General features: G+C 44.2%; 3 protein-coding genes across 3 annotated transcripts; 1 reads left to right on the top strand and 2 right to left on the bottom strand.

Annotated features, from left to right (window-relative positions):
* The first annotated feature begins 1,008 nt into the window (after window positions 1-1,008).
* LOC100822847 lies at window positions 1,009-4,662 on the top strand. The gene is made up of 4 exons (XM_003568196.4): window positions 1,009-1,482; window positions 1,598-1,994; window positions 2,589-2,716; window positions 3,825-4,662. The coding sequence occupies exons 1-4, from the start codon at window positions 1,372-1,374 to the stop codon at window positions 4,296-4,298; spliced, it is 1,110 nt and encodes a 369-aa protein (XP_003568244.1). The 5' UTR covers window positions 1,009-1,371; the 3' UTR covers window positions 4,299-4,662.
* A 1,322-nt stretch (window positions 4,663-5,984) lies between these two features.
* Window positions 5,985-7,238, bottom strand: LOC100842121 (probable WRKY transcription factor 54). The gene is made up of 2 exons (XM_003566087.4): window positions 6,886-7,238; window positions 5,985-6,781 (listed from the first exon to the last, which is right to left on the bottom strand). Exons 1-2 carry the CDS (start codon window positions 7,137-7,139, stop codon window positions 6,172-6,174), a joined length of 864 nt encoding a protein of 287 aa, XP_003566135.1. The 5' UTR covers window positions 7,140-7,238; the 3' UTR covers window positions 5,985-6,171.
* A 2,978-nt stretch (window positions 7,239-10,216) lies between these two features.
* Window positions 10,217-13,514, bottom strand: LOC104583141 (WRKY transcription factor 55). Its single transcript, XM_010234887.3, has 3 exons — window positions 12,989-13,514; window positions 12,397-12,486; window positions 10,217-10,919 (listed from the first exon to the last, which is right to left on the bottom strand). Exons 1-3 carry the CDS (start codon window positions 13,369-13,371, stop codon window positions 10,499-10,501), a joined length of 894 nt encoding a protein of 297 aa, XP_010233189.2. The 5' UTR covers window positions 13,372-13,514; the 3' UTR covers window positions 10,217-10,498.
* Window positions 13,515-22,729: the final 9,215 nt, after the last annotated feature.

Genomic DNA, 22,729 nt, shown 5'->3' with positions numbered 1-22,729 from the left:
CCATCGACGCTTTAATCATCCGTGAGAGGAAATTCCGTTTGCTTTTGCGAAGCATACTGTAAAGTTACAGTCGCAGACGGCTGCTACAAGCAATCTGCAGCATTCTGAACTGTTCAGCCGTTCTTATCCATGGACTTGTATTGTAGCGGTACTACGACATGCCATGGTATCTTCCCGTCGGGAGATATATTCATATGGTCACACGAACAAGTGAATATCCCCATATCCGACAAGGCGACAAGTTTATTTTCTCTAGAAAAGAAAGGAGTCCCTGTAGCTTCTGCATCATTTTTTTTTGGGCACAAATATCCTCTACGTACTGCTTGCAGCCGTTTAATCCGACAAGTTAATCGCAGGAAAGTCTCCACAATCAATTTTCAAACTAATTCTTGCCATCCTCTTCAGTGGCGTTGCCGGAACACTAAACTTGCGATGTTAAATGCATTATCATGTAAAAGATTTATCAATTTTTTTATTTTTTAAATGAATTTACATATATATTTGATATTTGTTAAAAAAAAGCTGCGTGGTCAACTGACGACCCAGCCTAATGAGTGGCCTCCTCTTCCTCTCTCTCCTTTCCCTCGTCCACCTCAAAATCACCATATATCCGTCGTGGCCACCATTGGAGACAACAAGCGTCGTTGTCCTGATTACGATTTTTTCTTAAAAGTTACTGAAACACTTGTAATAGTCGTCTAACATCGATAAACCTATGTCGGTGGTTGTACACCATTGTCGAGATCAGCCACCCCGGGCTGACTCAAATGAAAATTTGAATATGCTTCCAAATTCAAGGTATTCAATATTTCGAGACACCCCATAGTTGAGGCCTTTTTTTTCTTCTAAATTCAAGATATTCATTTTTTGTAGAATTCCAAAGCATTTTGGGAAATTAAGTGGTGGAAACTTTCGGAAAGTCTGAAATATCATGTCACACCGAGCACTGAATCCTTGTCAAGTTATCGGATTCAGATACCTTTCCACAAAAAAGCGACCGAACTCACCACGAGATCTCGAGTCAACTGCGACCAAGGACCAACACACTTCCGCCGCGGGAGTGGGAGACTGCCCAAGCCTCTTCCCACCCCAATTCTCCTTCCTCTTGTCATCTCCGTCGCACAGGCCAACCTCCTCCCCCGCAGCTGGCATCGATCGAAGCAGTCGCACCCCACAGAAATCTCGATTCGAAGCCGTACATACGCATCGACCGTATCCCATCCAGATCCCGTGCCCCGGAGCCTTCGGATCTCCTAGCCGGAGCGCCGCGGCCGATGCGACCAACGCCACTCCCACGCCGCTGGATTCGACGGCGAATCGGCTGAAATACCATCTTCTCCTTCCCCGCGCCCGAGGTTGGGCCCGAATTCGATGGGTTCCCGCAGATTCACCGGGCTTGTTGTGCTCCTCCTTGCTATCGCCCTGCTTCCTGACCCTGCGCGGGCTAGGTTTTTACAGGGCGAGAAGCCCAGCTCCAGCGAGGTGAGGATTACAGTTGTTTGAGTTGGCTATCTTAGATTAATTACTGAAATAGGTTAGCGTTCTTCGGAGGAAAAGGATGAGCGTGTAGATTTAGTGGTTGCTTTGATCTCTTCAGGGATCCCCTGCACCTACCATCGCTACAGGTGGATCTGAGAAGAGTGCCACGTCGAAGGAATCGGGGCATGCAGCGCAAAATCCTGATAAACAGCCCAAGCAAGCGCCGTCGCAGGAGACAACACAAACAACAAAGGATTCACCGCCGCCACCATTAGGTGTGCCAGAGGAGGATGGGAGTAAACCGCAGGTCTCTGTACCGCCGGTACCATCTACCACTGTGCGGAAGGAGAGTCCCCCTCCAGGAGGTCCTGAACCGAGTGGTCAGAGTGGCCAGGAAGGAGGAATTCCGGAGAAGCCCACAGATGAATCAAAGCAGGTGGTGAAGTGCCATGATCCAGTATACACATGCTTAGTACCCGGGGAACTGTATGCTTGCCTTCAGGTGTCTCAGACAGGTATTTAATCTAGTTCTCTCAGAACATCAAGCCTCAACTCATCGTACTTCTTTTCAAATTTATGTCCATGCTAGATTTGTTTTGTGTTCAGTCTCTGTGTCACTGTCACCTAGTGTTGATGATGCATGTATGCTCCCTGTAACTTAGCAATTGATGTTTCAGTCTATCTTACGTGCATTGCAATGAGTTTTAGCTAGTGTTATAGACTAACCTGTATTCGCTCAACCCTGCAAACCTTACCGAGTGTATAGAAGCTGTTGATGAGATTCATTATAGGTGCTTTTAATTAGAGTAGGCCACCCTTTTGACACTTAAATTGATTTGATGGATCATGACATCAGTGCATTTACCTTGGAAGTCTTGTTTGAAAGATATTATTGTACTGAATACTACCATTTTCTTTCTGTCATTATTTTGACTTCTGTGTCTTCTCTCTGTTATTACTGTACTGTACTATAGCATGGCCTCAATTTAATGAATCCAAGGAAGCATTATTTTGTCTCAAACAAAAATGGGACTACGTTCTAATATGGAGCATCTAGACCTTCACTTTCATGAGTCTGAAAAGTTATTCATGTTTGTTTGTTCTTGCAGCTTCAGCTGGACAATTTGTTATTGTTCAGAATAGAGGGCAGAATACCGTGACTGTTAATGTGAAAGCAACACCAGATATAAGTATTGAGCCGAAGTTGCCACCTCTCCGCAAGGGTGAATCTAAAAGGGTACGCAAGTATAATTTGTTTTAACTTTAGCATCAGTGTTTTTTTCTTGAGGTGCTGGTGGTTTAGTCTAAGAACTTAAGTAGATGGAAGATCGACTTCAAGGTGGCATGTCTAGTGCAAACTACGCTCCATGCAATGAGAAGTTACAAACCACATTGTTTTCAATATCAATATAACATAAAAGGTCCCCTGTAATTTCGAAGGCAGTCTCCCTGTTTTCTACGGAAGTTGGATTTCCATGCTAGAATTCAACCAGGCTGAAGAAAGCAAAAACTATTAGTTTTCTGAAATCCACAGGTTAAAAGAAAGCTACTATTCACACGAACCTGATAGCTCCATTGCTTCATCAATTTGCTGATCGTGAGAACTTGGTTTCAGTTTAAGACATCACAGATAGTGTCATCTTTACTACTTCCTCCGTCCAACAAAGGATGTCTCAACTTTGACTAAATTTGAATGCATCTTACACTAAGTCATGTCTAGATACATCCAAATTTTGACAAATTTGAGAGATCTTTTGTTGGACGGAGGGAGTACTTATGTTCCTCTGGGAATTGTAGAAGCACAATATCTGTTAATGTTTTATGTGTGGGTAGATTGCTTGGTGATTGAGTGAACATATGATCTGACAAACTAACCAGTACATAATAAATACTAAATACTCCCTCTGTCCAACAAAAGATGTCTCAAGTTTGTCAAAATTTGGATGTATCTAGACATGACTTGGTGTATAGATGCATTCAAATTTAGTCAAAGTTGAGACATACTTTGTTGGACGGAGGAATTACCTCTACTGTGGAGCATATTTCTAGTTCTGCAACTCCATGCAAATGCATGGAAATGCATGATCATCTTATTTTAACAGGATGATGTGTTATTGTGTTATGTTAACTGGCTTGGTATGTGCTAAACTCTGTGTGGTGTGAACATCTGTGTATTCTGTTATCGTTGATAGTGGAATCCGACCGTGAGATATTTTTTTTAAAAAAAACTGGCTTTGTGGGTGCCTAGGTTTGTCATTCTGAGATTTTGTTTGTGAGTTTAATACGTTAGCATTTGTCCTCAATTTGTATAGCCTTGCTGAAACTTTTCTCCAATTCATTACCAGATCAACATAAGCTATATGAATCCAAATGGTGGAGAAATTTCACTGAATGTGGGGACGAAGCATTGTGTCTTGCGCACCAGGCAGGCAGTTTCTAATTGGCAACAACAGTTTCAGCAGCTTGAAGCTTATGCAACAAGCATGAAGCCAATCTATGGGGCCTATTTTTTTGTTTTCACAGTTGTCTTGGTTGGGGCTATATGTGCTTGTTGCAAGTTTGCAAGGAGAAGGTCCAATGATGGAATCACTTACCAGCAGCTTGAGATGGGATCTCAGGCTCCTGACACGTCAGGTGCGAACAACACTACAAGCACAGTAAATGGGTGGGAAGACGGCTGGGATGATGACTGGGATGATGATGAAGCACCTGCGAAATCTCCAGAAAAAGTACCTGCTGGAAGCGTCTCAGCAAATGGCCTTTCTTTGAGATCTCAGACCAATAGCAAAGATGGTTGGGATGTAGATTGGGATGACTAAGTTACAACAGAATGTTGAAGGAATTGTCCATTCTCGTGAAATGAGTGAAGATAAGCTCGCATAATGGCTTGTGACAACGACAACATGCAAGTTAATACTAAACAGCCATGCTTGACAAGGTCACCCTTATCCTGGAAGACCATAGGCTTGTTTGTATTCATACGGTTTGTACAATAGTATTCCACTACTACTTCTCTGAGCTGATACACAAACTAGCGGTACAAATTCTAGTTTTTTTGTTGTAATACCACAGCATTAGTTAGTAGTTACATGACTACGCCGTCCATATTCTTTTTGAGAGGTAACCATTCTTTTTCCCATAAACAAAGCTGAATATTATAACATTCCTTTTTGAGCTGCACAACACTAGAGCAGTTGTTTATGCTGGGTCAAAACTCCTAGCACAGGTATTTTGACTGGCTGTGATTCCGACCACCAGTTGCTCTAGCTTCCAGGACACTAATGTTGGTTAGGTCCATTTTATTTTCACATGTAACTTCTCTTTGGCCATACACGCTGAGTACTGTATTGAGCCTGAGGTTGCAATCGAGATTAGTAGATTGCTCTTGTTAGCATTCTTGCATTAAACAGCAAGGTGACTCGGAGTGGCAATCATTGATAGAAATACCATTACACTGTGCCTCATCTCGGTGGCCATCATCGTCGTTGCTTCAGGTTGATATGTACATGCATTTCAGTTTTTTTCTCCTGGGATATGCATAAAGCATCTGCTCTCCGGAATTGAAGCACCCAAAATGTCGAAAGAACGAGGATGGGCGAGCCCTTTGTTCCTCACCAGCAGTGGAAGCTGTTCACCGGCAGTCAGCAGCAGAGGCACCACGCCCCTGAGACTGAAGCACTTGAGCTACCCAGGAAACGAGCCACCCACCGTTTTGCTCTCCCGATCGGCCCACACCGTACGTATCAAGTTGCCGTTTGGGAGATGTCAAATGTTGCAGAGATGGCATGGCACAGTGTCAGTCGTCAGTCGCTAGGAAGGGAGACGAGGAGCAGCCGGCCGAAGTGGTCATTTGAGGATGTCTTTCGGCCTCTACGTGTGCGCGGCACCTCGGGCCCCGATACGGTGTAGCCCGGTCCAGAGGCGCCTATGTTCTGATTGGCTGCAGCCCAAAGGCTCGCAAGATGCTTAAAAACCTCACCCAAAGGCCCACAAGAGGCTGTTCTCAGTTTCTTCCGCTCGCTGAGGCCCCTTCCCGCCCTCTGGGCCTCGCCATATCTCTCCGTTTGGTCCACTCATACGCGGCGAACTAACGCTAGGCCTCGGCCCTCAGCCCACGAAGGTGGTCAGATTATTTGAAAAAGAACAGAGATCGCTCGGTCCAGAGGATTTCACAAAGAATTGAGAATTCTCTACTTCGTAGGAAAATTTGCTTTTCCTGTGTTTTTCGAAAAATGAACAGCAGATCCGACCCTTTTTTTTTCATACTGCATTTTTACAACCACGCAAGTATCCACATGCTTGGTTCAAGTTCATGGCTTTGCATACATCACCACGTGGGTTGCACGGAGGGAGTTGATGTGAACTGAACACTTGCATACATATATACGATTATGTCACGATAACGTAACGACCTTCAATTTATCTGCGCATACTATATGCTAATTCACTGTCGTGAGGTAAGCATTCCTGCAAGGCGCTCTCAAGGCTTGACCTGACCCAGCTGGTTTTCAGAAGCTTCAAGGCATCGATCATACTTTATTCAGTAGTGTCAACTTGACACATATGGATGATCCAAAAGCAGATCCAGATCATATATCCTCAATGCAGAGGGTTTGACCACACCTAATGAACTTATCGAAACCCCAAAACACACGCCCCTTTTCATTTCACACACCAAATTAATTAACCATCCTATTGGAACATAGCAATCTCGTAACGATTGATGAGCTCGGTAATGTAATCGAAGGAGGTCTCGCCCAAGTAATCCCAGTCGGAGGAGCAGACGGGCAGCAGAGGGTCCCATGCGGGGGAGGAGCAAGAAAGCTCGTCGGCCGACGAGCTCTGCTCCGCCGCCGGGTGCTGCAATTCTGACGACGTTGACTCAACCTGCTTGCAACTCCGGCCATCATCCTCCTCCTCGGAGGAGGAAGACGAGAGCCAAGGCGGCGAGCCGCCGCTGCTCCCGGAGCCGGAGCCGAAGTCGATGACGAACGGCTTCGGCTCCGGCGTCTTGAGGAGCTCCTCCTCAGCGGCTGTGGTGGTAGTAACAGTGTCGCCGCCGACGCAGCAGGTGTGGTGGCCGAAGTAGGTGATGACGTAGAGGGAAGGGTCGTGGTCCGAGTGCTGGACCTGCCTCGTGGCCGGGCAGCCGCTGTCGTGCTTGTAGCTGCACCGGAAGTAGAGCCTCGGGTGGCTGCTGTTCAGGATCTCCTTCTGCCCGTACTTCCTCCATATGTACCCGTCCTCCACCGTCCGCTTCGTCTCCACTCTCGCCGCCGTCTCCCGCCCGCTCACGCGCGCCCTGGTAAAAGGAAACAAAGGAATCAGTCGAGTTAAATCACTGCTCTTCTAGCTGAATTTGCTGAACCCGTAACGCCGGCACACGCCGCGGTTGCCGGTTGGTACCTTCTTTTGGGCCTCGTGTCAGTGGCTGCACCCGGCTTGCGCTTTGGGCCGTCCGATCCGGCGGTGGGCGGGATCTCCGCGGCGTGGAGCGCGGCGAGCGCGCGGTCCCAGCAGCGGAGGATCTCCGCGGCGAGCTCGTGGGGCGCCCCCGGCGGGGACGCGTCCTGGAGCAGGGCCGCGAGGACGGCGGCGGACTGCCGGCCCCGCGCCATCAGCTCGGACACCACGGAAGCCGGAGTGACAAGTGCTGCCATGCCTCTTACTAGCTCGACTACTGATTTTCTTTGCACTTGATTGCTTTTCTGTTTTTGTCACTATGCGAGGATGCGAACAGGCTCTGGCAAAACCGATGGAAAGGCGGTGGATTTATACGGAAAAGAGCGACGACCCCCGAAAGAGCACATGCCATGCCACGGCCCCCGACTCCCCGAGTGGGAGAGTGAGGCTATACTAGCTGATTGTGACCAGATCAATTTACGCACGTGCCGTTTCAAACGAGTACAGTATTCCAGAAGCACGTATATGTACGAACGTGTGTACGCGCGCGGGTCGGGTCGGGTCGGGTCGGGTCGACCAATCATGGATGCATCATGCATGTGCCGCGTTGCTTGCACATAGGCCGCGTTGTCGCGTAACGAATTCATTAACGAGAGTCTTCGGGGTGGCAAGCAGCTGGGGACCGACCGGAGAGTTCACACTGCACACGGCTATAATATGATGCGCTCGCATTGCAGGGCAATTTTGCCTAGTATACGTGTCAAGGATTAGACTGTGACAGTGCACCTATAATGACACTAATTTGATCATCATTTTGTATGAAAATATAAAATAAAAACGAAGCGTCACGGAAGTTTGATATATATCTAAATCTCGTAATACGCTACTTTTTCCGTTTCACAATATATAAGATGTTCTACCTCTGTCCTGTGTCAAAATTTAAATTTTAAAGTATCGAAAAAACAGAAAGCAATCGGTCGCGGATTTAAGTTTGGCAATGTTTATAAAAAAGATCCATCTACAACTCCAAATTTGTTTTATTAAATTTGTCATCATATATCATCTCTAATTTGATAAAAGATTGAATTGGTGGCGACGATTTGTCACATTTTCAGACGTCATCACTCGCTGATTAATTGGCACGGATCAATGAAATGAAAACAAATATGAATTATATGATTCAAGATAATATATGAGAATACAATATTCTCTTTAAATATGTACTCCTTCCGATCTGTAGTAAATGTTACTAAGAAACACCTCTTGATGTGGTGGTGGATGTGGGTGCATGACTCTATCCATCAGAATTCAAATCCTGATGCTCACAATTATGTTGTGTGGTTTTTATAAAGATTTTCCATAAAATCGGAGGGACTAGTATTTACTCCCTCCGTGCTGTTATTTCAGGCGTACTATTCAAAGTTCCCAGTCCCATTTTTGTAGGCGTGTAGTCTGTTGCAGCTACTAGGTGAGGTCCCACACAAGCTGCATGCATGCATATTTAATCCAACCTTTTCTCTGGAGAGACTCTCTGGCCTGGCTAGCGTGGGCAAGGTTAAAAAAGTTCAACTGCAAACAATGTTCATAGAAAGGGTATTTTGGTCCAAAATTTGCTTGCTGAGACTGTCTTGATACCTGGGCCAAAACTAAAACGCCTCCTAAAGCTGGACGGAGGGAGTAGTTTGTAGCAACTCACAGGCACCGATGCCTTGTGCTAATATCTTCATAGTATACTTGCTACGGTGGTGGAGTTGCGAGTGCATGATTCTACCCACCAGGGTTCAAATCTTGACGATCACAATTATGTTGTATGGGTTTCCCTCACAGATTTTCCATAAAATCGGACGGGGTAGTATTTAGTCTGTAGCAACTCACGGGCACCGATGCATTGTGCTAATATCTTCATAGTATACTTTCTATATATTGTATGTTTCAGTATATTTTTTTAAAATGTGGTCAAACTTGAAAAATGTTTGATTTAGGACAAAGCTAAAACACCTTATATTTAGGAATGGACGTAGTATGTTGCAAATGTGTGTATTCATAATTCATTGTCAAATCCGAAATGTTCGACTTGTTCAGATAAAAAAACATCTATTTGTGTACACAAATACAATTCTTCCAATGAGAATACCTATAGGCTACGGCATATATGTATGCACTCACTGATCAGGTGGTATGTTCCTTTCAGAATACCTCATGCGTACCATCCTCATCCTCCGCGCGCATTTCATATTTTTCATTTAACTTAGGGTATTAACTAAGCTAATTAAGCTTGTCCATCGTCAGGAACACAAGTTGACCTAACACAATTAAACATAGTTGCAGTTGGCAACTTGGCATTAATAACATTTGATGCTAATTCCTTGTTTCCATATGATGTCTTTTCTTTAATTATTAGGTGAAGAATTCAACCGTTTTACAGGGACGACCACCGTTCATATTCTACCCCAATTTCTCGGTTTACTGATTGATGAATGATGATCAGACTCTATATCAAATGATCAATTTTATTTTTCCTTGATGAACTCTGAAACCTGAACAGATGTACATATCTCAACTAGTAGTATCTAATTCATGATGCGATCGACTAAACGTGTTCTTTAGCTGTCACTTAACTTTCAAATAGTTTTGTCTCCGTGCAGCCTTGAGTCTTGAGTGGACTGTCAACTTGCAGATCGATGTGAATTCAGCCTGTAGGCCAGCTGGCTATAGCTAGTGTGTGCACATGACTTCTGACTAGATGTTGGTAAGACTCCAAGGAAAGCAAAATTAACGTATCATGCTTGGCACTACATTTCTTTATTTCCTTGAGATCCATTATGTCATGTCTGCGACGCAATGCTCACGGTAGCATTTTGACATCAGCATAGGTTGAGGATAAGCACGTATTTCCTCTAATCAACACCCCGCGCGCCTTTTAGTAATTAATATCGCTGACTATATAGTTTATTTGTACTACCACTTGCAAGATGCCCTCCCTAAATCCTAAGGACCGATATATAGTAGCTTTGGAAACGAACAGTCATGCCTTTTTGATCCCTTTTATTTGTTCAAACTATATTATGGGTTTACCTCATTGCAATCACTATTGTTTTGAGACTTTTTGCGAACACTTTTTCTTCCGAACAAATTAATCTTTCATGTTATATTTAGTTGGGAATAAAGATACTTCGATCTGGTGCACACCCTGTGCGAACATGATTGTTGCCATGGCATAAGTTTGGTTCCACAGTTAGTTCGGTGTGATCGATCTTGGGGCAAAGCCAACAATCTGAATTTGTCTTGAATTGTCGCATGTCACACAAAAACATTTTGGCTGAAACGAAATATATCAGTTCCTATTGCAACGACCAAATTATCTGAAATATTATACTCCCTCCGTCCCATATTAAGTGACTCAAATTTGCCTAAATATGGATGTATCTATACCCAAAATGCGTGTAGATGCATGTAATATTTCGTCACTTAATATGAGACGGAGGGAGTAAAAAAATTAGTAAGAACCATACTATTACAACACCAAAGTGTGGTCTCCCGCAATCACGGATTATTAAGGTTCAGGATCGATCGAGTTGTTTGAATGCAACACACACTTATCCATTCCGCAGACTAATTAACTACCACTTGAGGCATCCTGACGACGAAAAAGTGACTTCATCTCCATTTCCATCTCCCACTGCATTGGCGACATCAATGGTAGCGAGGACGAAGACAACTCGTCGTATGTGTAGCTAGGCGTAGTCACAGACATGCCTGCTACTACGTCTTCCTCTTTCTTCAACCTCGGGACCGCAGCAGAAGCAGCTGCCATTGTTGGGGAAGAAATCGAAGCTTTCGTGAAGTCGAGCACTTGAGAGTTAGCGCTACTGCTTGAGCTGCTGCCAGGTGGTTGTTCAGCTGGGAACAAAGCATCGCATGTATGGTCGTTGATAAGGGTGACCATGAACAAGGGAGGGTCGCCGTTATCTTGCTGCTGCACGTACTTCTTTGCTGGGCACTTGTGCTCGTCGCTGTAGCCACATCTGTAGTATAACCTGCAAAATAATAATTGATTAACAACCATATGAACACATATCTTATTTATTTTTTCTGCGTTTTTGCTTCATCAGTAAAGATATTAGACAACCCAATGCATCGCACTGTGAATTCCAAGATTTCATGCATGCATGTGCATATAGAAGTAAACAAAACGTACTTCCTGAAATGAAAATGAAATGCATATATGTTTTCTGACAAGATCGAGACATGCAAGATGATTCTAATTTTTTAAACAATATGCTTCTTTGACGTGAAATAAATTATATTGATTGAAATTCGTCCAAGTTTCATGCATGTTCCATGCAATCAAAATCTGGAACCACCACATACTGATCTAGTTACTTTTTGATGACGTATTACCAATACGGCCATGGTTACTTAATCTTGTATCTAAGAAATAACATAATACTCCAGCTAACTGTGTTAAGATTTCTAGCATTATTTTCCAACCTGATTCAGGTAATTAAATGAATGAGCTTAATTAAGTATGCATGATAAATTATATGTGCGGTATGACAAAGGGAAAATAGTTTTTATGTTCCAGACACACAAAAAGAAGAGGAATATCAACCATAGTTTGGTGCTATCACATATAATATCACATTCCAAAATACATGACGTCGTAGAAAGCGTGTGACTTCTCTTCCATTTGGCCACTAATTCGGTATATACTATTGGATTTATTATGTACAAACTGTACCACTAGATTATCATGAAATAATTTCTAAACATTATTTTTGTAGCTCTTTAGTTACATAATTCATACAAAAATTAATTGTCAAAGTTGCTCATTATTTAGAGACTTTGCAAAAATCTAAAGCAACATCTGTTTTTCAATGGAAGGAGTATATTTGGTTAGCTTCACTGCTTCAGCCAGCTAGAATAAACGAAAACAATAATGTTTTCCGCCTATCTGGCTTCACAGCTTAAGAGACCGAAACTACTCCAGGAAACAAGGCTAAGCTACTCTCCTTCAAGGTGTGGTTTAGTAATTCTCTGGGCTTTCTTGGGGGAAATGGAGGCCTAAATTAAGCTTCTAAAGACAATATATTTGTCCCTAACGGGGGTATTTCATCAATAAATTTTGAAGAAACTAAGTTATACTATATGAGAGGGCATGATACATGCCAATCCAACAGATGGTTAACTGTGAACTGATATCCATAAATGGTACATCTCAGTTGAAGTACTTAATTATGTAAAGGCTGCATGCCCTTTACTAAAGAAAGCTGTAAATGTAATACACTACAGTATTACAAACAAAAGGGGGATTATTACTTTTCGTTATCTGTCCATTGGAGGAAAAGCAAGTGCTACATATATATCCGGGAGATGAATTAAGAGCTAGTGCCACAAATCAAGTGCTACAAAAAGGGGATCCATAAGCTAATGCCAAATCTACGGGAGATGAAATTAAGCTGAGTTGCATGCCAGGGGGTGGTCTATATGAAATTCCATTAAGAAAAATTATACCTTGGAAAAGCAGCATTCAGGATCTTCTTCTCGCCATACTTCCTCCAGTGGAATCCATCATTTTCTGGTGTCTCGGTCAGTATCTCCTTGCTGAATAACAAGACGGAAGAAAAATTATTTAAACTCAACTTAATTTGCTGCATCATCTTTTACCAAACCATAAAATATAAATCGTGGTATGCAACGAAACAAGCATGTGTGTGCTAGTTTGGTACTACGTCAATCCTCATCACATTAGCTAGCTGGGATATATACCAACAAATTAGCTGCTTTCTTTCCTTTTGAAAGGTAGATCTAGAAATCATTTGGCATAAACCAATCGACGGTTCCATTTTTGTATGTTCCCTCTGGAAAAAAGCTAATAAATGAAAGCAAGAATGTAAAGCAACTAGAGTGCGTAGTAACAGTGACACATGCATGATAGTGACTAGTTCATCATATCCTCACTAGCTTCCTCACTGAAACCCGGACGGTATAACTTTTTGCTAGATCTGTTAATCCTCTCTTGCGCAGATCCCCACAGATAGGCATGCTATAGTCCTATTTCCTGTTGCAAAACAGGCAGAGAAAGCTAGTACGATTTGGCACTCACATTGGAAGCTCCTGTCCATGGCTGCCACGCCGGTGCTTCGCCCTCCTGGCGCGGGCCACGGGGCCATTCCGTGCACCGAAGGCGGGGGCAGCATGAGCCGCCACCCCGGCGTCAGAAGAGGAGGAGGAAGGGGAGTAGAGCTGCTCTCTCTCTGACTGGAGCACGGAAAGCGACGACGCGAGCGCCGTGGAGATGTCGCTGACGTTTGCCAGCGCGGCGTCGCGGCGGCCGTGCTCCGGGATGAGCTCCACCTGCTGCCTGAGGAACTCCGCCAGCTGAGCGCCCTTCCTCAGCTCCTCGATGACGGCGTCGACCCTCTGGTCGGAGGCCGGCGTCGGCTCCGGCAGCGGGGACATCTCGGACTTAGGTCGCCGTGTCGCCATGGGGGAATATTAGTCTAGGTATTCTTGACTCTTGAGGAGGTGGAGACGATGTGAGCTCTGGGTTTGGAGCTTCGATAATGGCCTGGGAGACCCGGGAAATGTGTAACATGGTTGTGTCCGTGCGGGTTTAATTTGACGCCGATAGTTAAATTGCATAAACGGTGACTATTATTGCGTGTTTAGGTGCAAAAGAGAAGAAGAATTGTTTATTGACCTATCCTAATCTTAGAAGTGTTAGGTGACTCTGTGTGCACCCTTAAGGGCATCCAGACAAGGGGTAATATAACTATAGCCATTACTTAAAATAAGATCGTGAATGTGAGACCGTACGTGGAGCCCACGAGATGAGCTTTTAAGTAACAATGGTATCCAGTAGAAAATAATTATTACTAAAGTTGGTAAACTTGATGTTTCTTCCCCAAGTTTACTTAAGGAAGAAATGTGTAACATTGTTGTGTCTCTTCCCTTTTCTTTTCCATGTCACCCAAATGCTGATGTGACATGTTCTTAGTAACAGCTGACTCATCTTGCTTTGGAGATGACCTAAGTAGGTAGGAAGTGCATTGATTTGTATCTTTTTCAGTAAATTTCACGAAACCACACCTTTTGTGACAGCCGTCTCACAAAACCACGGTTGTTTATAATAGTCTCACAAAACTACAACTTTTGGGGCAGTTGGTTTCAGAAAACCCTAATCTCGATAATTAAGCTGGTTGATGGCGTTTCAGACAACCCGAGGCCACAAGTCAGATGCCAAGTCATCTTCCCTGACCCGCTTTTGATGTCACATCAGTTTCTACCTGACCCAAGACATCACCAGCTGTCACACTAGAGCAAAGGCAACTGACGTGGCGTCGAAAACAGGCTTCGAAAACAGGGCTCCTGCACGAAAGGGGTGCTTCAGCGACAGGTTGTAGCTAGCTGTGAGGAGGAACGAGAGGAACTGTGTGCGGGAGGGAGGAAGAAGAGAAAGAATTTCATGAATATGGCCCCCTATCTCACCCGTGAGAAGAATGGGGTTGGGAGGCCAAATTTTAGGCACCCGGTTTAAGGGCCATGTTGGTGAAATTTTTTAACCTTTGCTTCCAAAAACAAGATAGGAGCCCTGTTTAGGGGCCATGAGATGCTCTTAGGCCACGACACGGATTCAGAGTATACACACCTGCATTAAAGTACTCCGTATAGCAGAAATTTTGTATATGACAGTAGCACTAGTACCGCGTGGCTTTATTTTGAGAGAGATGGGTACCGTGTGGCTTTTGGTTTTCACGTGATGTTGTCCTGATGATGGAAGGTTTCTCAGCCTGACGACGCAAGACTGTGACATTCGGTTCTGAGGTAAGAGACGCACTAAGAGACTGATCGCAGCACGTGCTACTAATATTACTTACCTGAATGCATGGGCAGCATTCAAGGGTTGTGATTAGTGGAATGGTCATACACATACACTACATACGATCTAAAAACTGTTGACTACGCAACAACATATGTACTGTATGTGTATTGTCAGTTTGTGCAAGAATATGCAACGTATAGAGAGAGACGGAGGGGCTGGCGCCCGCCAAATATTTACGTACGCAGTCACATTGATTATTTTTCAGGATTTAAACTTTGCTATATCTTACATGTGTTTTTCAGAATTCAAAATTAAGCATTTTTTTCTTCTTCTTTTTTCGAAAAGGGGGCTCCCCTTTTCTTATTTCAAAATTAAGCATATAGAGAGGTCAGGATTTTCTTATTTCAAAAGAAAAATGTAGGGCAGATCTAAGTTGCAACGATGCTCGCGCCGTCGCGCGGTCAGTCACCCACGCCCCATGCTAATAAGATTCTTCCAGTTCGCGGTAGCAAGTACTCCCCGGAGAGTCCACTGGATCTGCATATTGTTCAATGTGCTAATCACCGATTTGGACGCGGTTTGCCTCCCACGTTGTCACCCACTAATCTCATCAGCAGCTTCAATTAAGGAGCCTACACAGCTCGCATGCATGCTCAGGTGCTGTCGTGCTGATCGATCAGTACTCCTCGAGGTGCTGTCCACCCGCTGCAAGCGTGCGTACGTCAGCACCCTGTACGTCAGCACAGCAGCGTCAGCATCGTGACGCTGCATGCTTCCAATCTACAATGCGCATAAAGAACTCAAGCAGGATCGCCGATTGGATTTGTGAAGGGGACAGGCCAATAATGTACGCTTGTTGGCCAGTTCACTTTCAGAGGCAGATCGATTGTTTCTTGTATATGTATTGTCAGCATTATTATGATATTCAGGTGACCTTGAGATCAGGTGGATGGGTTCGTCGTGTGGAGTACCACATGGTTTCCCACTGGTACCTACCTGGAGGCTGGAGGCTGCTGGACTCTCCTCGATAGGCGCTTTTTTCTGATCCATACCCTGGCTTAGAACGCCGGCGGATTCGCCGGATCTTGCTGCTATGGCGTGTTCGGCTTCACGGTTGGTCAAATGGCGTAATGTCGACGTTAGTTTGCGCATTTCCACGATGTGACCACGTCCCTGCTAATCGGAGACGATCGCTAGTTCTAGGTTACAATGTGTAGTGTACGTGTCCTCCTAGCTTCTAAATATAGCAACTTCCTGGAAGCAACTTGTAAATAACTTAATTAGTGTTAAAAGAACGCGTAAACATATATACCTGTCACATATATAATCGCCAATACATATGTTCGTTTGAGTGTTTGACTAATGGCATTGTGTACGTCCGTTTCGACCTCACGGTTCTCACCTAATGCATCGGCACACGGTTCATGGGTGCATGCCTCCGCTGATGGCAGTTCCTGGCTAGCTAGTTGATCATTTCTAGCTAAGAAATTAATACGTACTACATAAATCCAACGCATTAGTTTAGAATCCCATCGGGCGGCCAGCAGATTAAAATATCGATATTGGACATCCTGAGACATGCCAAACTGGGCAAAGAAATTGGTAGCGTCCTCTCATCGCTTCGGACAAGTTGACGCTTAATTATTTAACTGCAGGGCATAAATCGATAAGAAGGCAGCGTATTCATGTGTGTATATGTAATGTAGGTATGCCGGCATGCATGAAGAAACAGTGATATGGACTGCACGCTAATCTATATATTAATTGCATGGTCAGCTGCGAGCACCCAGCTGCCTTTGTATATGTGATCGATGGCCAGTCTGATCAGAAAATAAGCAAGGTGTATATCATGCACCTGCCAGAGCTAGCAGCGACCTGGAGTAGCAGATCGAGGCACGACGTCGGCAACGACGTGAAAAATACTCCCCTTTTTCTAAATTCTTGTCGCTGTTATAGTTTAAATTTGTACTAAAACAGCGACAAGAATTTAGAAACGGACGCATTAGTACTGATCTATGCTGTGGCACCTGGCATCGTAACGCACGTTTTGGCTCAACCCATTGGGACGGCCGCTGATAAGAGAGTTAGATGCTGGTGATCACGTGATTTCAGACCTTCGTGAGACTGTCAGGAGACAGATACGAGATTGTACATGAAGGAAAACCGTACTAAAGTATTTTTCTTTGATTTTCTTACATATAAACGGGCAGTGGCGGTGGGTTGTTCGCGGCGCCTGTCTCCCCAGCACGTACGCCAGCCAGATCTAAACGACGACGTCTCCCATGATCCCTACTCCACTTTGCCGGATCTGGCCCCTGGGCCAAACTCCTTCTTGCGTGCCGGAACCTGAGACGGTTTGGGAATTCGGGATTGGGGTGCAAGTGTGCGGGCCACGGCCCACATCGTACCGGTATGCCACGACCCGAGCCCATGAATAGCAATCCAGGGAAAAGCGGCCATAGCCCATGAATGGCATTCCAGGAAGCAAGCTTCACTACTCTGAAACTATCTTCGGCCTCGGGGCTTTGGCAACACAACGGTGGTACCAATATTTTCTCAAAAAAAAATACTTCGGGCCCAGCCCAAACCAATCACACGCGTGCAGCGACCCGATCCATCAGTGCTATCAATTCTGTACGTGGCCGGCGGCCTCCAAGGCCTAGCTGCCACAGTGGGAGTTACCCATCACTTGGAGATTTCAAGAGACGCGCCGAGGCAGCATGGCAGCCGCCGAAGAGCGTACGTTTGGGATGTTTCAAGAAACTTAATCATTGAGTTAGAAAATGCAATTGCAAAGGTGCCAACCATTTTTTGTTAATTCTCACTCCTCCAATGAGCGAGTTAAGTGCATGAAGAAATGTTATTGGGTTTAATTTCTGTGTAACGACAGATAAGCATTTTTTCTGTCACTTTAGAAAGAAAGAAATTCACTGTTTTGTTGACAAATTTTAAATCCAAACGCATACTTATCTGTGAATGGAGGGAGTAGGGCGGCCGGCCATGCGACAACGCCCAACGTGTGTGCAATCGATCTAAAGAGTTCATAAACAGTATTTTCCGATCTAAAGAAAAATATATTTAATTTAAACTGTGCAATCGATTCTTTGGTGCTAGATTTGCCACTATGATTGGTTCCATACCGTCGCTCAATCCAAATATCAAAATCAGGTGGAGGATGGACAGATTGCACCACTGTAAAGCTTGGCGCGTGTGCTGAGCATCGGGGAATTTGAAGTTAATTTGGACCAGACAACTAAAGGAAAATGTGCTAAGTCAAACTTTTTCCAAAATTTTGCTAGCCATGTTTACGAAAAGTATATTAACATCTGTAATACTAAATAAGTATACTATATCATGATGAAATTAATAAAACTAATTTTGAGTTGTAGCGTGACTAAAGTATATATTTATGACAGATTTAATATACTAATATAATATGAGATAAGTATACAAGATCAAATATTTATAGTATGAAGATATAATCGTGACAAGTTCAATATACTGATACCTATAAGATCAGATAAGTATAAGTATCAAATATGTATAACATGGAGATATGCATTGTGACAAATTTAATAAAATTCCTCGGCTAGCTAGGTAACTTCCGAACAAGTATGTATAGATCAACGATATAAATACCCATTCTATGTAGTGACGGTGTAGTGCGGCTTAACTGGTCGATTAGTCTAAGGAGCGACTATCAGAATTAAGCTCGCTAATGTTTCATATTATGACCGTTGAAATATATATATCCATCCCTAAACTTCTCGCTAAATTCTCTCTTGGTCCCTTGACAAAATTTCGTACTTTCTTCTTCCCTCATTTTCTCAAACTGGACACATTTGGTCCCGGAGCCAACCCGAAGTGGTTTTCTCAATGACTTGTCATGGTTTTGTCCCAAAGTGTCCATGTGGTTGTCCCAGAGACGCTGCCCACTAACTCCTCGACGAAATGTCTGGACCGAACGAGTCTTCCGGACCATAGCCCGTTCCCTTTCCTTCGAGTCCGGATTGATCGAGTCTTTCTGGAATATCAAAATTAGAGGCATTTTAAGGCTCTAGCCCTCTCGCCTTGAGTTAATTGAAGTTGAAGGTGAATGATAAAAGACCTCATGAAGAACTTTATATAGGCTAGGGATTCATGACAACAGATCATGACTAACCTTGAAGGAAAAGAGAAAGTGAGGGCAAGATGTAAACTTTTAGTCCATGGTTCATGGTGGAATAGATCATGAGAGGATGGTTCATCTTGGACCATATGGCCTATCCAATCATGCCTTGTCTTCTTGTGTCTAGCCCCTAGTTTTTTTTTTCATTCAGGCTTTTCCACCAATTTGACCATGATATGAAGGTTGATTTGTTTATTTCATTTGACCGATGTTATTTCATTTGCTGAAGGTTGATTTGTTTATTTCATTTTAATGAATACGAAGGTTTTTCCACCAATTTGACATGAAGGTTGATTTGTTTGATTTGTTTATTTCATTTGGTGGCAAGTTGAGCAATGTAGAAAAATGTTAGACTTCGTATTCGTCATATAAAATTCATGGTCCAGCCCATACAAGGCATTTATTTTACTGCAATACAAAGATACGTCGTCGAGAGACCGATTCGGATTAGGTAAAAAAAGAAGAAATTTTCTTAAAAGACCAAAATCGAACTCGGTGACAAGTAGAGAAACGAAAAAAGTATTTTTCTCTTATTATTATAACAGGGAGTAGTTCATATTCTCAGCGGTCGAAACTAATCCCTGGACAAAGCACAATACAGTACATGAATGTAGGCATGCATGCTAATTGCGCATCTATGCGCGCGCACGAACGGCGGCTAGCTACAACTCAGAATTTGATGGGGTAGACATGCTGCATGTTGGGGTAGAAGAGGCCCCAGTGCTGCTCCACGCCTGCCTGCTTCTGGTCCTCGTTGATCATGGCGAAGATGTACGTCTCGATGGGGCCCGGGTGACGCGGCGTGCCGCGGCCGATGTGGTTGATGAGGTTCTGGTTGTAGGTCCGCCGGCCGAAGGCCATCCGCTCTCGGACACCACGAGCCTCACATTACACCCGCCGTTGTACCTGGCCATGGCCGTATAAGGCGTCCACGGTGGTGTCGAACAGGTTCTGGTACCCGTAGGCGCCGTCCTGGACCACGACGCCGGGCGCGGTGAAGAGCGCGTACCTTATGTCCATGGCGCTCGTGTTCCATTGCCAGGCCAGGTAGGGGTAGATGTTGGCCATGAGCGGCGCGCCCGTGCGAGCCAGGGCCGGGATCACGTCTCTCATGTACGCGTCGGCCTCGGCGTTGAACTGGCCCGCGGAGGGAGTGCACCACACGCCCAGGATGGCCTGCGACACCGACGTGGTCACCACGATGTGGCCCAGGCGCACGGAAGCAAGTGCGGCTTTCATGTTTTGCATGGCTGGGGCGAGGTGACATGTGAGGCCACCGGCGGCCTCGTTTCCCACAACGACGTAGCGGAAGACCACCTTGGGGTGGTGCGCTAGGATGTTGCTCCTGACCCAGGCCGCGGCCACGGCGTGGTTGGCGGCAAGGCCGGGCAGCATGTCGTTGGGCGCCCCGAAGGCGACGTTGATGCCGGTGCCGGCCAGGGCGTTCAGCGTGGCGTGGTCCGGCGCGTAGAGACGCATCGAGGTGATCCCGTTGGATTTGAACGTGCTGACCACGGCGCTCGGCGGCGGCAGGTTGTCGGCGCTCATGCCGTAGCACATCCCGACGGATTCCACACCTGCATTTAATTGTAATAATTTCCATCATCTAATGCATTGTAGTACTCCCGACGGAGGATATGTATCGAGGCATGATTTAGTTGGATGCATGTTGTGCGCATGGATTTCTTTTTTTTTTAAAGGATGTGCATATGGATGGAAGAAGAGGAAAAACTAGACCAAACTGCAAACACTGAGGCACTGACAATAAATGGAATCAATGGAAGAGACTCTGGAATTAATGGAAGGGACTCTGGCTACCTAGAAAACACTTATCAAGAAATGAAGCACCTTCTGACTTCACAAAGGATCGTTATATTTTAAGACTTGAAACTAGCCACAAATATCTTTAGAATATTATTTTTCTTGCAAAAACATATATAGTGCTATTTGACACTGGTGAGAGATAGAGATAGATATATAGATACGGTTTTGCTATTGAGAAGTTGACTAATTTTTAGATCGACGTGCTTGACCGCCGGATCTTAATCCGATGACATCATGTGGAAAAAGAGAAAGCGAAGATAACCCTCGTATCTTAATCTAACGGATCTGATTCATCAATTTAGATATAAAAACCTTTTGCTTAAAAATCAGGCAAGCGAGAAATAGTCAAACCCACATAGATAAGGGGAGATAGAAGGTAGATGTTCAGTGAGACTATGCATACGGCCTGACCGGCTAGCCAATTAAGGGCGTCTTTGATGAAAAAAGAAGTTATACTGACTAGAAATTTAAGAGTATTCTATTCCTAAGAATTTTTTTTTGTACACGGCTTGTTTCATTTGTAGGATTATTTTAACAAGTCATAAAAGAAATTCTACGGATTACTTTATATGCAATCTAAAGGAAAAATTCTAGGAGGCCCAACGTCATGAAAGAGTGTGGCTAAGCACATATTAATTATTCAAGTTTAACCTAGCTTCTCTGTTTAAAGTCCAAAAATACTAAGCATACCTACATCTAAATTAATTGCTTACTTTTTTGTTGAATTATATTGTATTACCAGACCATATAGTATACGGTCCACCGTATGTAACTTTGGAGAGAGAGAGGGGGGGAAGGGAGAGGATGCATGTGAGAAGATGTGTACACCATGGCTAGCTAGCTAATGCATCAGCGGAGTTTACCCTTCTTCCTCTCAAAAGAATTTCCCTGAGGCAAAAATAAATAAAAATAAAAATACACCTAATTAAGCTGAGGGAGGGAGAAAGCCAAAGATCTTGGTACTCTCCCCATGATATACCCCCACGATGTTTACCGTCCGATCCGTCTGTTCTTTCGATCTGACTGTTCTGGAAATTCAGCCAGGATGGCACTGTTCCCCCTTGATTTGACGCATTTCCTAGGCCTGTGCTGCCTCGTCCGGTCCTGTCTCGGGTCCCACTCTACTGTCAGATACCGTCTTCATCTCCGGCTTCGTTTGCTTTCCTTCTCTCTCTCCGGCTTCATCCTGTTCTTCCTCTCTTCTTCCTCTTCCTCGGTTCTTCTTCAGTTCTTCAGTTCTCTTCTACTCTCTCGCCGACTCTGCTCTCCATCATTCTGTTCTGGTCGACATCTGTTATCTGCACCGCTTCATCTTTTCTTACGGAGCTTCTATTTCCGATCTGTTTCTGGTCAACTTCACAATGTACCGACCTCGGTTTCTAAACTCCTGATTTGTACCAACGTTGTTTTCCAGGTTTGTTATTTCCGTCCTATGTTTTGTTCTCTTGCTGTCTTTCACTTTGCTAATTTCGTTCCTTTTTTGTTGCGTCCGATTCGTAGGTCTCAACACTATCGCCTTCCTCCTAATAAATTTCTCCATTCCATGAGTCTCTCCAAGGTATTCTGTACCAACTTCTTTATCTCCTCTTATGTACTCCATTTTACATGATTCTGAAAATGCATGTACCTTCTCAACTGTACCTCTCATACATCTCGTACATGTAGTTACAATGCCATGAAGTACTTCATGTACGTTCTGAACTGTTATTCATGTGTTGTCTATATAACTATGAACTCGTCTACGAGATTGTCCCGTCCAATTTTCCATCCGCCTCTTGCTTACTAAGATTATGCACTTGTCAAGCCATTTTGCTGTTCTACTACGAATTTGAAGTAAAACAGCGACAACATTTTCATAACGGACGGAGTACGTTATGTACCTCTCACACATCTTCTACATTTCAAATAGTATACCCATGTTTCTTCTCACACTACATGCAGTTTCAGAAATTACATCGTGCTGTCATACTACATGCTATTTTACATCGAACGTGTGGTTTACATACTATGTTCTCCTTTCAAAGTTCTTC

The sequence above is a fragment of the Brachypodium distachyon genome, chromosome 2 (assembly GCF_000005505.3).
Source record: "Brachypodium distachyon strain Bd21 chromosome 2, Brachypodium_distachyon_v3.0, whole genome shotgun sequence".
Classification (NCBI taxonomy): domain Eukaryota; kingdom Viridiplantae; phylum Streptophyta; class Magnoliopsida; order Poales; family Poaceae; genus Brachypodium; species Brachypodium distachyon.
This window is presented reverse-complemented; position numbering and strand designations above follow the sequence as displayed.